General features: G+C 41.9%; 1 protein-coding gene across 1 annotated transcript in view; it reads right to left on the reverse strand.

The window, feature by feature from the left end:
• Window positions 1-307: 307 nt before the first annotated feature.
• The window catches only part of AMOT (angiomotin), a 33,700-nt gene continuing 17,368 nt past the window's right edge, over window positions 308-16,639 (reverse strand). Inside the window, exons 7-12 of the mRNA XM_009817465.2 lie at window positions 7,832-7,981; window positions 5,887-6,077; window positions 3,513-3,635; window positions 2,615-2,847; window positions 1,533-1,757; window positions 308-495 (exon numbers count right to left, since the gene is read on the reverse strand). Of these exons, the coding sequence (XP_009815767.1) occupies window positions 395-495; window positions 1,533-1,757; window positions 2,615-2,847; window positions 3,513-3,635; window positions 5,887-6,077; window positions 7,832-7,981 (1,023 nt within the window). The 3' untranslated portion in view covers window positions 308-394. The remainder of the gene's footprint in view (window positions 496-1,532; window positions 1,758-2,614; window positions 2,848-3,512; window positions 3,636-5,886; window positions 6,078-7,831; window positions 7,982-16,639) is intronic.

The following is a 16,639-nucleotide window of genomic DNA, read 5'->3' on the forward strand; positions in this document are numbered from 1 at the left end:
TCTGATCATTACAAGGCCATTATGCTCACCTTACTGTGTTCAAGCTAGACATTTAACCAACAGCTGTGACAGTAGGTACTTCTGTTTAAGAGACTTTAAAAATACTGAAACGAAGTATCAGATGTAGTGCACCTAAGTTCTTGTTTTTTCTCCAGGTGTTACCAGATCCAGTATTTAAAAAATAAAGGGGGAAACTTTCAAAGAACAAGTGTTCCGGGCTTTTATAATTTAGAACAAATTATAAATTAACCTGTCCATACTTTTGAGACATAATATACAAGAGCAAACAGCTGAGTGTTCTTTTATTACTCAGGTACTACAATTTTTTCCCAATAAAAATGTCTTTTAAAAATTTCTTGCTACTGTATCCCAGCTCAGATCCTGGTACAGCCTTTCAGATGAGGTATTCTACCATCTCTCCATCTGGGAGGTCCTGCCCCATGGCCTGAACAGGGGCTTTTCTTTCTAGAGTGCTGGAGTGGAAGAGTGGCCCATCTACATGATGAGGAAAAACAAGAGACAGATAATCAAAGCTGTAACTTCAATGTTAGAAAAATGACATTAACATTTTAAAAGTCATCTTCTATCATTGGCCAAAAGCTAACAACTCCTTATTTCATTTTTAAAAATTCAGTTCTTCATGTACGTAGCCAGACAAATAAAGATATTTTATCAAATTGCCTTTGGGTATCTCCCACTGATATACAATGGCATATAAAACTGGAGCAACTGCATTTAAACCAATGTAGTCAGCGTAGACTTTCACCACAAAACCTGTTCCCCTGTCTCCCTCGATACCCATTAAATACCATAGCATGGGCAAGATGCACAGCAGACCAGCCAAATCCACTCTTCCATAAAGAACAACATAATTGTAATGCGTCTGTAAGTAGAAGAGGCAAGGTTGTGTAATCTGCATTGATTTGGCAGAGTGGGCTGGAAAATGAGCAGCTCGTGCCAGCTCGGAGCTCTGTGGGAAGCAAATTCAGCTTCTGTGACAGTCACTGTCAACTGGATCTGCTTGTGCCAGTGCTGAAGTTAGTCTTGAGACTGGGATGGTACAATAACGAGACAGCTTTATCACGATAGTTACCTTTCTTTCTTCTCCCTCCCCCTTATCTCAGTCCACTTTGCTTTGAATATCCACTACAATACAATGGCCAGTTTCTACAGTCCATTGGCATACGCTGTTTAAACCCTGCATGCTACTCGCAATTTACTTCAGAGTAGAAACTGACTCAGAGGCTATCCTGGGATTTGCATATACCTGCTCCAATTCTTAAATCTCGCTATAGCTATCTACCCAGTGTGTCCATGCTTATGCTACCACTCTTAAGGCTTTTTTTTCCTTCAGAGCCTTTGAGACCCCTCAGAACATTGCCAAGCTTGCCTCTGAAACCCATCTGTCCTCACAAAAACTAAACCCAGTTTTCCTGAATGGAGAAAGGGATGGCAGGGCCTGCCCCACAGAGCAGAACCGATGGCAAGTCGGTGGCAGAGGCCCCTCTGGGAGAGCAGCTGAGCTTTGTTACCTGTTTTGTCTGCACTGTAGGCCAGGCTGGTGCTGGGGAGTCGTCCTGGTGTGGGAGCTGCAGTGGAAGGTGCAGCTTTGCTTTGTTCATTCCCCCGGTCAGTCTGGGTGCTGCAGTCTCTGCTGCCGGTTTTCGAGTGGGCTGACAGCAACGGTGTGGAAGGAAGGACAGGAGAGGGGGTGGAGGGAATGGATTCGGAGCGATATTCTGTTCCCAGCAGAACACCTTTGTGGAAAAAGGGAAGGAAATTTCAAAACCCCAGAAAACTAACCGGTATCAGTTCTGCACCCCTCTGTAGCACTTGCTCTAGGATCTGGAAAGTGGTCCGTGCTTCAGCAGACAGCACTAATTCACCTTTCTATAGCACCTTTCACCACTGGGTACTGAAGTACCTGAAGAATAGCAGTATCCTCATGTTGCTGCATGCAAAGATACGCAAGCGGGCACTAACACCTTACTTCCCTGTCTCTAAGCAGTGGCCCATCTATGGCAGGGTAAATCTGCACACTCTGAAATCAGCTGCAACAGATTCTCATTTACATTTCAGGGTCTTTTAGTCTCATAGGGAGGGCCTTTGGGCCTAACTTCCCCCCAGGAAAAAAAAAATCATTTAAGATTTGCTTTGTTACAACTCATTCTCTCTGAACAATAGTGTTGAGCCATTCCAGTCAGGAGTCATGTTAGTGCAGGCACAACACTACAGGATAGCAATCCTGATTAGTATCTCTACTCCTAGTCAAGGAGACTTTACACCTTCAGACAGCTGTAACAACCCAGCTGAAAGCCAGCGCTTGGGAACTCTGAAAACTATCTCTCAAATATCCCTTAAGTCAGGTACCAAATTGGGAATAAAAGCTTGCATACTTTAATGACAGAGCCTGGGTATCAGAAGTCACTATTTCCCAAAAGTGATTAAAACAAGCAGTTGTTCCAAATGTGTCCCACCTTGCTTGCAGTCAGCTTTACTGCATGCTAGGCCAGCTGATCTGTCTGTCCAACACACCTTCTTCCTTCTGCTGCTCCTGCCTCCCCTCTAAGCAGTGATTCGTGTATCTGAATTGCTACTGTTACTTAAAAATTACCTAGGCTGCCTTTCCAGCTCTTGTCCTCCCTCTTCTCCTCCAGAATGGGAGTGCTGCTCAGTGTTGACGAGTGGGACAGCAAGCCCGAGCCTGCGTTCGATATCGACATCAGCGACTTGGCGGGTCTCATTGAGGAGAGCTGGTCTGTCTTGCCAGGCTCCTTCCGGGAGCGCTGCTGCAGAACTTTGATCATGGCATCCTTCTCAATGATCTGCGCATGCAGAGTCTTAATCCTTTTTGAGAAGTACAAAGAAGAACAATGTACTTGTACTCCTCCCTCATTGGACTGAGGACTCAGTGCCCCCATGGCTGTGACTAGGACTCCCTCAGGCATTTGGGGAGGCAGCGAGAGGGTGCAAGTGAGCTTATTGCCCTGCATAGCGGCTGCTCACTGGCCCACCAGAGCAGATCATGCGTGAGACTTCCTGTACACATGCATGAGAGAATGGCACTGAGATACCCACCCACCTTTGGCTACTGGAAGCTGCTCTAAACAGCCATGGAAGGGGCTTTGAGACAAAGCTGAGAGTTATGGGCAGGAAGAAGAGGATTAACACACTTTGGGGAGTCTGCACTGGACCTAACCCCAGGGAAAACAGTTCTGTGAGACTGTTAAGAGGTGGCTGGAGCCTGAGGTCTGATGAAGGTGCCCTGAAGAGAGAACAGGAACAAGCTAGATGCAAAAAATCTAGGAGAAGAGTTTTCTGCATTAGCCCTCAGTATCAAGACAGGTTTTGGATTGCTATGTAGATACTTCCTTGGCCAAACGAGCGTCTGGCATCCTACATCATTGCTATTGGTGAAGACACAAGAATTTCTGGTTCTGAGGCATCTACCCAGACAATTAATTTAAAATCCCTGTCCTAAAGAAGCCAGATGGGACCAAACTGCATTTTACCTTCCCTCCATGTCGAGACACCTCCTGTTGGCAAGCAGGATCTCTTCCTCCTCCTTCTGAATGCGAGCTTCCAGTGAGGTGTCATAGCTAGGGTTAGGCGAGTGGCTTATCACTGTTGTGTCCCTGAGAACAAGCAGTAGAGCAGATGAAGGACCAGCTAAGTTTGCTGCTTTCTTCCTAGCAGCACAAAATTATTGCTCAAGAGTAACAAACAAGAACATCCACTTTTTTGAGTTTAGGCTGGCTCAGTGTCTTCCGAAAATCCAACTCCCAGTCCTAACGAAGGAAGCATTACAAAAATACGCAAGTCATTACAACAATAGTCAATCTACTGTCCATCTTGGGCCAGTCTATAATCTTAACTGATTCACTGTACTATCGTAAACTGATCGATGAGGCAAATCCAAGGACATGGGAAGGGGGAAGGATGGTACAGAACACTGGGTACTTTTCTTCAATTGAAACAGTGCAAACTTGGCTTCAGATGTAAAACTTTTTCCCTTCCCCTTCCAACAGTATCATACAGGGAATCTGAGTATCAAAGGGAACTAGGCATGGGAGTTTCTTAAGCAATCCTAAGCAGCTTGGTCCAAAAAACTTGGAGTGGGCTGAAAACAGTTTTAGACTGATTCCACATAGTGCCTGATGTTAACACTGTGATAGTTGTTCAGTCCACTACCTAAAACATAATGAGTACTTCATTCTACTTGTTGCTGTTCAGCCAGAACAGTCACTGCACTACGCTCTGTATCACTGCATGACTCATAACATTAAAAGTGTGTTACTGTCATAGCTATGCATTAACATAATTAGAAAAAACCAAACACACAAAAAATTTGGAGTTACCAAGAGCTCCAACTCATTGTAATAAGAAATCTGTTCCCTCAGACCCAACAGGTCTAAGAACCGTCTAGTAAACGTACCTTAACTCTGCAAAAGTTCAGATCAGAAACAGCAAAGCACCCATGGGAAGGGCATAAGAAGGTCATTCATCAAAGAAACCTAACTTGACCCCGATTCCATCCTGCAACCTCAACTTCCTAAGGAATGCTATTTTCCACTATCAAAGAAAAGGGAAAGAAATTCGCGCACAGTGTAGATGAGGTTGCCACTGAAATTAGTGGAATCCCTCATGGCCTATATTTTTGAAGGAGATACTATAGGTGCCAGCTGCATATAAACTTGCAGAAGTATTGACACTAATGGAATACTCTCTTTTAGGGGAGAAGCTGCTAGAAGGAAATGAAAAAACAGAGGCTGGCTCTTTCCTGACTGGAAGGCACTCTTGTTCATTTAATAAAACCTGAACAGGCCTAACACATCCCCTCTCATTCCCTGATAAACAATAGACCAGACCCCTACTTATCAGCACATGCTGAAAATATAACATGGCCTCTAAGGACAAGCAGTAGCAAGAGCCTTTAGAGAATCTCTGGGGAGGTGGAAAACGCTGCACAAGAAGCATCAATACCCTAAAATAACAGCCTGCTTCTGGAGCAAGATAAGATAAGTCTTTAAATGCTAACACAGCAGATCTGCAACTTTACCCCTGTAATTCTAGTATGATTTTACGAGCTAGGAAGCCAGTTGCGATAACATCCCTATCTGAATCTGGTTCATGAAACAATCTAAAATAAAATCTGCCGCCAAGAACCAGAAACTAGTGAGCAATGAAATTACATGTAAGCAACACCTAACGCTAAAGAGTTGCACTCCAGTAACAGCTTTTGTTTACCAACTACCTGAAGCACTTGGGCCTATTACAGCCATAATAAGTGTTTCTGTACAGTTATCTTGGAATGTGAGCTTGTTACCAAATTTCAGACACCCTTCCCTTCCCACCCCCACAAGCAGTGCTCTCCATATACAGCAGAATGTTTTGAGCAGAATTTCCTAGTAGATGTTTCTGGTTAGTAACCATGTTGAGGACAATACCACAAAGTAATTTGCAAAAACATTCTGGAGAACAAGTGAGCCATTCAGGATGAATGATGTGAATCACCAAGCTTACCCCATCTCACATGACTTCAGCGAGGATTGATTCCTATTTAAAAAAAATAAAAAACCAAAACCCTTCTCATACACCTCTTTTGGAATCAACAGCTTCTAGGAATGGCTCAGAACAATTCTAGTCTGGAAAATGGCTCCTGCATGTGGAGGAATCTTCCCCTGGAAAAAAGTTTCTAATTGTTGGCAATTGCACAGCTCCCAGGAAAAGCAGCCAAGCTCCAGTCGCATGCCGAAGTCTGAGAAGCCGTTCAGACCACAAGGCGAGGTATCATGGGAGGGTGGTATGACAACATTCCTTGGTGGGAAATATGACATTCAACTGGAAAAAGAAAATAATCCCTGTACTATGAAAAGTCTCATTTACCTCTGAGCAGCCACAGTTGCAGCTGCATCCAAAGCAAACTGTCTCATCACACTCTCCTCCAGGTATTTCTGTTCCCACTTGGTCATGTCAGCTTCCAGAGCAAGAATCCTTTCTTCCTTCTCACGCAGGAGTTCCATAAGCGCCGTGGCATTGTACTCCGAGACATTGGCAGCCTGAGAAGTACCCTGACGCTGATGTCCAAAAGCAAAAAAAAAAAAAAAAGAAGTCTCATGATGCATCTGTAAGACTCAGGGTCGGTGCAAGAACCCTCTCAGAGTGAAATGCAGTGGCCTATGCCATGTTGGGCAGACTAGGTGATGGTCATGGTCTCCTTTAGAGCTCAGTCTAAAACATCTGCAGGGGCAGTTCAGCCTCACTCTGTCAAAACCAGGAAACAAGCTCATATAATGCAAGAAAGGATCCTTCTATTTTCCAAATGTTGAAGCTCAAAAGTCACAGAACACCAAGCACTGCTCCCAAGAAAGACAGCTTAACTCACAGCACTCATGCTAGAGTGCTTCCTGGTGCCATTCCAGAGCTGGTCAACACTAACAAGCAAATATCTGAGATGGAAAATACTCCTCCTAAGGCCTTTTTCGATGTGCAAAGCCCCACATGCGCGTCCGAGAGCTGGATCACGCTATTCAGGTCTGATGTCTACAGCCCATCCACAACGCCTAAAGTAACACAGACTTACTTCCAACACTGTTCCAGCAAAACACTAACAAGTAAACAAGAGTTATCACACCTTTAAAAAAAAAAAACATCCAAAATATTTTTAAAGGATTTGGTTATTAAATCAATATGATCAGTGTACACTGTGGATTAAGTAGCTGGCGATCAAAAGTAATTCAGTTCTAAAGCAAGATTTGGAAGACAGGCAGTGTTCTCTTTCAAAAGAGGAAAGAGTGGAGATTTGCTGAGCTAATAGTTCAACAGATAAAATGCATAGATTTATATGGAAGTCTCGTCTGGGATTGGCAGGATATTTGACTTAAAAAAAAATAGTTTAAAAGAAAAGAAATTGGGGCAGACGAGCTATTTTATGTTCAGCTCAGAATTCTTAACCATGACAAGAAAGCTATATTTTTTGTGTTGACTCAAGCTCAATGTCAAAAATTGTGGGGTTCAGAATACCTCATCTTCCAAAGGTAACACAGAAAAGTTTATCAACTTACTGTAACTCCTACTAAAACCAATATAAAAATACAAGTAACATTTAAATATCCGTTCCTATGCAGAGGTGGAAGTTGGGGGATAAACATAACATGAAAATAAATGTGATTTAGAACACAGGCCTGCATCCTATTTCCAGCAAAATTTACAAACCTGACAGTTCACCTATGTTTGACATAGGTTGAAATAAAACTAAAACTTCACATCTAATTCATAACACTACTGCACAATCTACTTCTCAATTCATTCTTTTCACTGAAAAAGACTCACATTACAATCGTAAGAATATACTCTATGTGAAGCTCCCATCCGTTTCCATCAACTGCATTTATAGAATTGGTTTTGCTGATTTGGTTTTGTTTTGTTTTGTTAAATGCAAAAGCTTTTTGAAGGGCCTCTTTTCAGGCCAGTTGTTAATGAATTTTATATAAAATCTCAAACTGTGAGCAGTATTTTTAAAATAATATAAAAGTAAACATAACCAGGTTACTTAAAAGATAAAACATCATCTAGCTATATGGCTATGTCTGAATCTTGTCACATGACGGATCCCCTATTGCTTTCTTATCTAAATTTTCTGTTGGAATGGAAGAATTAAATCAAGTAAAACCAATACAACAGCCAGCAAACCCATGACTCTAGCTACCAAAAGAAAAATTTGCTAATTCTACAAGATGGAAAAAACCACTGCCTTTCTTTTATGTGTGGTGTAGGGTATAGTGTACAACCCTACAAGAAACCTAGTATGGCACAGGGAAACAGCAGGTACCTGCTGCATCCGGAGAGATTCCAATTCTCTCTCCAGCCGGGTCCGCAGCCTGTGTTCCAGCTGTTCCCGTTTCTCACACGCTGCCTGCAGCTGAACCAAGGCCTGCTGCATCTTCTCCACTTTCTCAACGTAGACCTGCTTCTTTTTGAGCTGAAACAGAGGAAGAAAATGCAACATAAGTTAAATAATGAGAACAAGTGAGTGAACTTCCGGCTTTGTACACGTTGCAGAGCACAGAAACGCCAGCCGGGAAGAACATGTCCAGATGACTGCTGTCAGCGTGCCTCAGACTCCTACTCTGGACTCGATGCTCAGGACGTTACAGGTCTTTCCCATCTCTGCTTTCCTGCTAGGTATATTTGTTCTTTTTGTCCTCAGCGACCCCATGGTAATGATGGGGAAACTGAGGTAATTATCTGTTGCAAATGATTGAGAGCAGCAATGGGCTAGAAAGGGCATCTGGGTTCATAATAGAGAGTGTTTAAGTGACTTGACACATGTTAGCAAGGTAACTGTAGCACAGACAGCATTGAGAGCTGGTCCACAGTTGGGAACACTTTTCAGTGCAATATTGAAAATTGCTGGCAGTGTTTTTATGAGATTAAGCAGAAATTGAATCAAAACTTGCAGGATCCCATTCCAATCCCATAACAATAAAATAATGAATAGGATCAAAGCATACACTAGACATGGCCTGAGCTCTCTCCACGCTGCAGCCAGGTTTATTCTAGCAGTCTGGACATTCATCTCAGCCATCTTGGCCCAGTGTGACCTGACAGGTCCTGCTCTGTTCCTTGCTCCTGCCCTTCTGTCTTCCTCCATCGTTCATCCTGCAAACCAAGCTGCTATCCTGCCTCACGATAAGCAATGAAAACTACCATGCTGAGACCCCCAATAACTGTCTTAGCAAGGTTAATCCACAGTTCAGGCAGAATAAAACCAAACCAAAATATGAATAAAAAAACCAGAATAAAACACACCCAAGGCCCAGCTCTGTTCTAATACATAGAATACTGCACACCTATGGACATTGTTTTCTGTTAAGGAAAAGACTAACAATCGCAATTAGCTGGCCTTCTGCGGCAAATCTGGGGCATTGCTTTTTTAGCTATGATTGTCAAAAACCCTGAAATACAAAAATAGCAGGAAGAAGGCAACTCTTCCCAACAGTCAGAGCCAAAGTCTAGAGAAGCACCACAATGCAAAACACAGACTCCCTTATGCGAGTTCAAAGAGCTACTCCACAGCTTCATGGAAGAAAAGTCCACTGAGGGGTATTAAAGACAAAAGACACCACTTTTGGCTCAGGAAGTCCTTCTTGGAAGCGGAAAGTATTCTGGGAAAGTATCACTGTTTGTTGGCCCCATTCTGACAGTGTCCCCTAGGAATCTGCTGTAAGTTTCAGCAGAGACAGGATACTAGGCTTGCTGGGCTTTGATCTGAACAACATGAGCCGTTCTTACATCACACCTTCCTCTGAAAAGGTCTTATCATGTGTTTCTTCAAAATTCTCCCTTTTCACACTCCTGTTCCTTGAGGCAATCCAGAGACTGCAATGCAAATAGCAGAGAGAGAAGAATCTCCAAACCCTATGAATCCCAGACATGGTATCCTTTTCTTCTCTTCATAAAGTCAGCAGGCATCTAATCTCACAGCATGAATGTTGCTGCCCTAGAGGATTTTCCCCAAACAAGTATTTTATAGTAAAAGTTACAATAAATAGTGAGTAATTCAGCCAAAGGCCTTCCCACCAGTGCATGTACAGTAGAAAGGTATTTTTATTCCTTGATTGCTCAAGATTTCAAGCTTGTTTGGAATGGGAGGGACAAGAACATTTTAATACAACTTAATATTCCACTGCTGCTCTGCAGAAAATAAATAAATATTATACTTAATAGATCTTTTTATTCCAGATCATAGTGCTTAATAACACTGATTTAAGCCTTCTCAGACTCCAAGAAAGTGTATATAAATGCACTAGTTTTACACTTAGATTAACAGCAGTTCATAGTAGTTATGTAACTAGCCAAAAATTATAAACCATGAGTCAGCAGCAGAACCTAGAAATGGAGAGCACCCAGTATCTTGGTTTTGCATATGAGCTTACTGACCTGGACAAGAGTAAGGAACAACCTAATAAACTCGCTAGCAGCAAAATATCATGCATCAAGCTGAATAATAATCTCTTGAAAATCAGCTCTCCCCTCCCACTCTTCTGTATAAAAAATTAAGGAAGGAAGGAAGGACATTTGGTCTCTTACTACCTACCACAAAGCATTTAGATGTCTGAAAAGTTTTTTAACACGCAGCTAAAAATCTCCCTGCAAAAGTAGTTGCCAACAACATTTTACTAGTTCCATAATTAATAAACCTGAGTATACGTATGTGTGGATTAACATTTTGGCCTGCATTCAAAGAATAGCAAGAGCCCAGCCAAAAAAGAATTAGGACACAGAAATTCCACTGAAACATTCACTTTGAAAGCGCTCCCATCAGCCAAACCTGCAGGTGAAACGTTGCAACACAAGCTCTTGCCCAACTTACCAGCACTGCCTGCACATGCCTAACTCATTCAGCAGACCTAAAGTACAGGCACGGCTTGTTCAGTGGCTTTTCATAAAGACAACTTTTTTTTTCCCCTTCACAAAATACACTTCATCTTCCAGCATCAGGAATAATTAGGAATGTTAGAAGATTTGGGGTTTGTGTGTGTATTTTTTTTAGTGGCTTAAAACCAGAATTAATTCAGCAATCCCTCAAATAATTTTCAGGTTTTTGGCACGCAAATGTTCGGTAAGCTTTAAAGGCATGTATGTGCTCCAGACAACTCAGCTTTCCTAATGTGTCTTTTGACACAGTTATCCTTTATCTATGAGATTGTTTTATTTCATTCACTCAGTCAACCCACTGCATATTCTGGCAGTGTCATTCATTTCCAGCTCTGCCATCTCTGCTACTGTGGGTATCTGTGAGGAACAATTTACCTTTCTGTGAACCAGGATTCTCCAGGAGTGCTAGTAGTGAAGTCTAATTTTTATTATTTTGTTTTTAAATCTTTCTGACTCAATCTGTCCTCTCAATGTAAAGAAGATCAGGAATAATTCGTCCAAGCACAGAGTGATTTCATTACCATAAACTGAGAGTATGATCATGTTTTCCTAAGACAGGAACTGGAAACAGAGTTTCCTGAGCATTGCCAGGGTGCTGCAGACATAAGTGAGATGGGAGGAAGAAAAAAAAGGCAGCATGCTGAGGCTTGTTCTTGGTCATTTGCCATGGATTCCCCACCCTCTCTCTTCCAGCAAAGAACCAAAACTGGCTGCTCAGTGCCAAGGGCCACAGTAACATCTAACATGGGGGAGATGGCATCAATGGACACTGGAATTCTCTCCTCTGCAACAGGCCTTGCAGTGAACACTTGCTCTAGATAAGAGTTCATTCCTGAAGCTTTACAAGGATGCAGTCACTCCCTTCGGTATATAATTTTAAATAGATTTGACAAGATAGTAATTTTCCTTTTGATGGTACTTCATTTAACTAAGAAGCAAGCTCATGCTCACATAATGTATTGTAACTGTTTTGCCTTGAAGGGTGCTTTGAAAATGCAGAGCATTTTACTCATAATAATATCTTTATTATAACACCTCTTTAAGACGGTAAGATCTCAAATAACCTCAGTGCACGTTTGGAAGCACAGCACAGCACTTCAGCATGACTGTATCCCTTCCCAGCATTTTCTACAGCACATGGCACAACTTTAATCGTGTGTGTACCTTCTCCAGGTCAATCCCTGACTGCTTTGGAAAATGTCCTAACCAGGTATCGGAGGTGAGGCTTTAACTCTATCAACAAGATTTACTAATTAAACCATTTTAAACAAGAGCAGTCACTCTCCAGTTCACATCCACTATGATGTTTACGTAAATTCTGCAAAAGGACTGAGGGCAATGAAAATAAAGAAGGCAAGGACTGGCTTGGGACTCTGCCGAAATCTAGCACACAAAAGTGCGAATTGATGCAGGGAATAGCCCTGAAAGATTCCCTGGCCTCCCGATCAAGTATTTCTGTCTTCATTTTGTTTCCTCTATCCCTTGTCAAGACTGCTCTCTGCAGTTGACAGCCAGCTGGGAGAAGCAGGACATGCTTGGGATTCAGAGGCTTCATTGCTCACAAGAGTCTGGCTGACCTCAAGAGCAATCTGTTTCCAAGTTAGTCAGAAAGATTTACTGCCTGAAAATGTCTGCACACCAATATCCCTGAACTGCAGGGCTTCCAGCAATGGAAAATTAATCAACCACTCTAAACATACACGAACGAAATTATTAAACAAATTCACTAAACCTAGAAAACTGAAACTAGTCCTCAGAATCTTTTCGCAGAAGAAAAGACCTCCTAAGACAACGTAATGCCTGGCAGCAGGCAACCTGCAGGCTCCTCTGCTACAGAGAGCATTTGCATGGTCTAAAATCAATGGCCAAGGAGAAAGCGTTCCTGTCAGAAATAGGGACGTTTGATTATCACTACAACTGCCCGGCAGAAAAGGGATTAACATTCTAAATGCCAAACAAATCCTGTTCCTTCATTTGATTTAGGCTTCTCAGCAAAGTCTTCAACAAACCATGCAATTTCTTTCACGGATCCCAGGACCTTGCAGAAGAAGGGCTCTGAAGAGGGCATGAAGGTTTCATAGACACAGCGCAGGGAGCCGAGGCATACAGGAATGAGGAATTTTCACTGTCAAGTCGCTAGAAGCAAGGGAGGTAGAGGCTGTAACATTCTCCGGACTGGAGCTGCCTCTGCAGGACAAACACAGTCCTGGACATAGCAGGTGAGGGGGAAGGAAGGATCTTCTTTTGTAAAGAGATTCATCGCTTCCAGATGCATTACTCAGCAAAGAGTTTTTCTGGGGAAGAAGAGAAGACTTCCTGCATAGCTAGCAATGATTCAGAAACCCTCCGAGGCATTTTGACAAACCCAGCCATTACCCTCTTCATCTTGGACAGCTCCTATTTCAGCAAATTGGTAACACTTGTCAGCATCTGCTTGTCTCCCACCCACTATTTCTGATGTCTTCAAAGTCCTTTGTTTAATATATTCAGGGTGTTTTCATTACATTCTGGGTTTTTCCTAAAGCTGAATCCATTTGGATGCAGCTGAAAATGTGTTTCCCCACAAGAATTGGCCTGCTATGGCAGAAATGTAGTTAAAAAAAAAAAAAAGACAGCAAGCACGTTTAAACCACCTCTCCCTCTTGCAGTTGGAATATATTCCTCCACGATGCCTTTGAACCCTCTATTTGTTTGAATTCAGGCCCAATAAAGCGCCACTGGCCTCAGCAAGAACTCATGCTGAAGCAATTTGGTAACACTATCCTCTTGCTAGGGAATAGTGTTTGTTGCATGGGAATGTCATAATGTCATCTCTCCGTTTGTTTCTGTTAAAATAAGTTATAACTCTCAAAGCCACCTCTGGAAAATTACTAACAGGCAGAATATGAGAGGTAGCAACATGGCAATAAAAAGCCAGTTGTGCATTGTTACAAGAATGCAGGTCATTAAAGACACACACACACATACTAGTTACAGGGAAAGGAGGGAGTTTTCTCTCCTCTCCACCCTACCCATCCATGAACGATAAGCCATCCAAAAAGTGTCCCCTTTAAAAGCAACTCTGTCCTGAAAGGAATGGTTATGTAGCTCTGAGAGTCTAAGAATTTAAGTGAGACAAAGCTGTGGAGACTAGGAATATCTTTTTATAGACCCAGAGAAGTGACTGGAAAAAAACAGACAAGCCTTCAAGCACACAAACTCTCCTTTGGGTCTCTTCCCTACAAGCCAGAGCTCTGTTCTGAAAGTATCTCAGACACAGCATATAAAGTACAATAGATGTCATTTGGAAATGAACGTTTCTACATTTCCCCACAGACAGAACCCTCAGTGTTATCAGAAATAGCGCACTATTTCTCTCCACAATAGCTGAGTGGGAAATTAATATAATATCTTAGCTCTGATATCTGGTTTATATTGAATTCATGTTGAATTCTGATGGCTGAAAGATCTTATAGCTTCTAAATAGAAGCCACTTTTAGAAAAGATATTTCATTCAAACGTCTTCCCTTTCCCCAGCCCCCGATTTGCACCCATTAGAGAGGATGTCTGGCTTCTCTTTCCATTGCAAGGTGTGTGCATGAGGATGGCAAAGAGTAGGTATTTATATCTTCTTAGTGGTAGTCACTACTTTTCAAAGCTCTCTCCTTAAGGCACTCATTAAAACAGTGGCTTGTAAAGTGGTGGAGCAAAGGAGTACAAGTTACACTACTATAAAAAAACCACAAACTTTTTTTAAGTTGAAGTGTGGTCTTCCGTGGTATGAATTAACTGGGGTAAGCAGAAACGACCAAGTTCAATAAAAGTTCTGGAAACTTCTTTTTTTTTTAAAAAAAAAAAAAAAAAAAAGTGTAAAACCAGTAGCAATTGTACCCTCTACATCCAGCAGTTGTGGTTAGATAAAGTATTCTGCATCAAACTCCCTCCTGCAATATTACAAGCCTGGTAAGGACTCACAGTAAGCCAGCCCTTACCCAGAGCCTCAGGCTGGTCAGGATGGTCCTTTCTGTAAACCCAGCAATTCTGTCTTTGGCCCAGAGCAAAGCAAAGTTTAACCATCTGCTCTGTTTGCTGAAGGCTCTCAAGGTGTATGCTAGCAGATGTTGGTTAAATCATGATAATGTGACTATTTTAAAAGCTCACAAACACAGGCTGTCTGTGACCATCTACCAGCTACCCATCTGCTGCACACTGCAGCCATTCAAATGTTTACATCAAAATTGAGACCATCATGGCAATCCGTGCTCCAAAATGAGAATTCTTCATTGCTTTAGCTGCAAATATTATCACTAACAATTTCTGACTGTGATGTATGTTTTTAAGCCAACATGGATTTTACCGCAAATGTATTCAATTTATCTCAAATTTATTGCATGTAATGAAAATAATCTGACGTTTGAAAAACAGACTAATACTTCACTAGAAACAATTTTAATAGGCTGCTGACATGCATAACTGTGGACCATCTACTAAAGGGAAGAATGAAGATGGAGAAGTGAAAATAGGCATTAATTACTGCATACCTTTATGCAGAGAAGTAGTAAAGTTTAAATATTACATATAAAACATACGCATACTTAGCAAGTCTGCTTATAGACATATTTAAGTTTGTTTTAAATACCCATGATCACTCATCCTTTTTAGCACTTTGCAGAAATAAACTCCACACTATGTAAAACTTCAATGGCAGCTTGTCCTAAATTTGAAGTGTGTCCTCAATTTGAAGAGTCATTTCACCCCTGCTAACAGACCAGGGAAAGTATTCTGTGAATGTCTACTTTTGCTTCCAACTGCTTCACACTATACTTCGGTATCTCCAAGATCATTCCTTTCTCCATCACATTTAGCATCCCTTTCTCTCTTCCTTCCCTCTAACTTGGATGCTAAAATGCAATATAAATAAAAGCTCTCAAATCTCCATAGGAGTAGACAAGTATCTACATTTTACAGATGGGTGGGTTTGCCCAAATTGGCAATTCAGGCAACGGATTTTAAAAGACTCTGGAAGTTCCAATTCCAATGCAAAATTTAAATTCAGCTATAGTGACATATGCCTTATAGCTCTCATTAGAACAGATATATTCATTTCATAAAGGATCTGGTGAATATAAGGCAGGGTAACTCTACTTAATAGGAAGTCAAAACAGAACGGGGGGGGGGAAAGCTGAAAACTTACATTACAGGATGCAACGACTGAAATATGCACACCCCCCTCAGGCCCTGAGCCAGAGTGGCTGCCAAACCTTAGCATAAAAAACTCCACCCTCTTCTGCAGGACTAGTTTGGAAATTCCTGACAATTACAGGGACTAATAACTCAGACTAAGATGGCAGGAATAAAATAAATAATTGACAAATTGTTCATATATCTTGGTCACTGAATGTCACTAACTCAGGCTGACATTTACAGTCCCTTCTAAATGGTGCCCTGAGCACTGAACAGCTTGCTTGGCTGTCTTTCGGAAAGTTACCAAACAAACAGCTCAGGGATTTGAGAAGTTCCCACAATTTAATGCTAATGAGGCAACAAATGCTTTATAATCCTAAGTATTTCATTAAAAAGTGATTTGGGAAACCTGCAAAAGTGACTCTTTACCCCTTCTGTCTCCCCTTATTCCCCCTCACCTCTAGGAAAAAGCAGAGTTAATTCCTGCTCCCTCACTGAGACGCTTCCATATTTATCTAAAACAGGAAGGGTGGCACTTCCTGCGCACCCTGGGATTCGAGCAAAGGTTGGATGCGAATGACCAGAAGCCGTCATGCAATCGAGACCAGGGCATTTCACTCTATATCAGCATATGTGTGTTTTTAAAGCTATCATGCAATCTAGCCCAAAGTTACGTACCTTTTTTACTATTCTACACAGGCAGAAATACTTTGCGACAGCACTGAACCCAATTCATCTAGTAAAACGAGAGAAGTCTTTTGAAAAGAAAACATACAATTATTATTACCCCTAAAGGCTTCAACTTTACTGTAAGGGAGCCAATATTAGTGCCTACACAGAGGTTCGACCTAGCCAAGCGCTGTGTGTGCTAGCTGATCACAGCACCTCTATACATGTTGACTCCAAGCATGTGAATAGTTCCAGGGAAGCCACAAGGATGTCCTGGGTACGTAAAGTTGGTCACACATCAGACTTTTAGTGTAATAAAGTGCTGAAATCTGAATGAAAGCCAAAGAGCTCCAATACATTGCAGGAC

The sequence above is a fragment of the Gavia stellata genome, chromosome 14, assembly GCF_030936135.1.
Source record: "Gavia stellata isolate bGavSte3 chromosome 14, bGavSte3.hap2, whole genome shotgun sequence".
In the NCBI taxonomy this organism is placed as follows: Eukaryota; Metazoa; Chordata; class Aves; order Gaviiformes; family Gaviidae; genus Gavia; species Gavia stellata.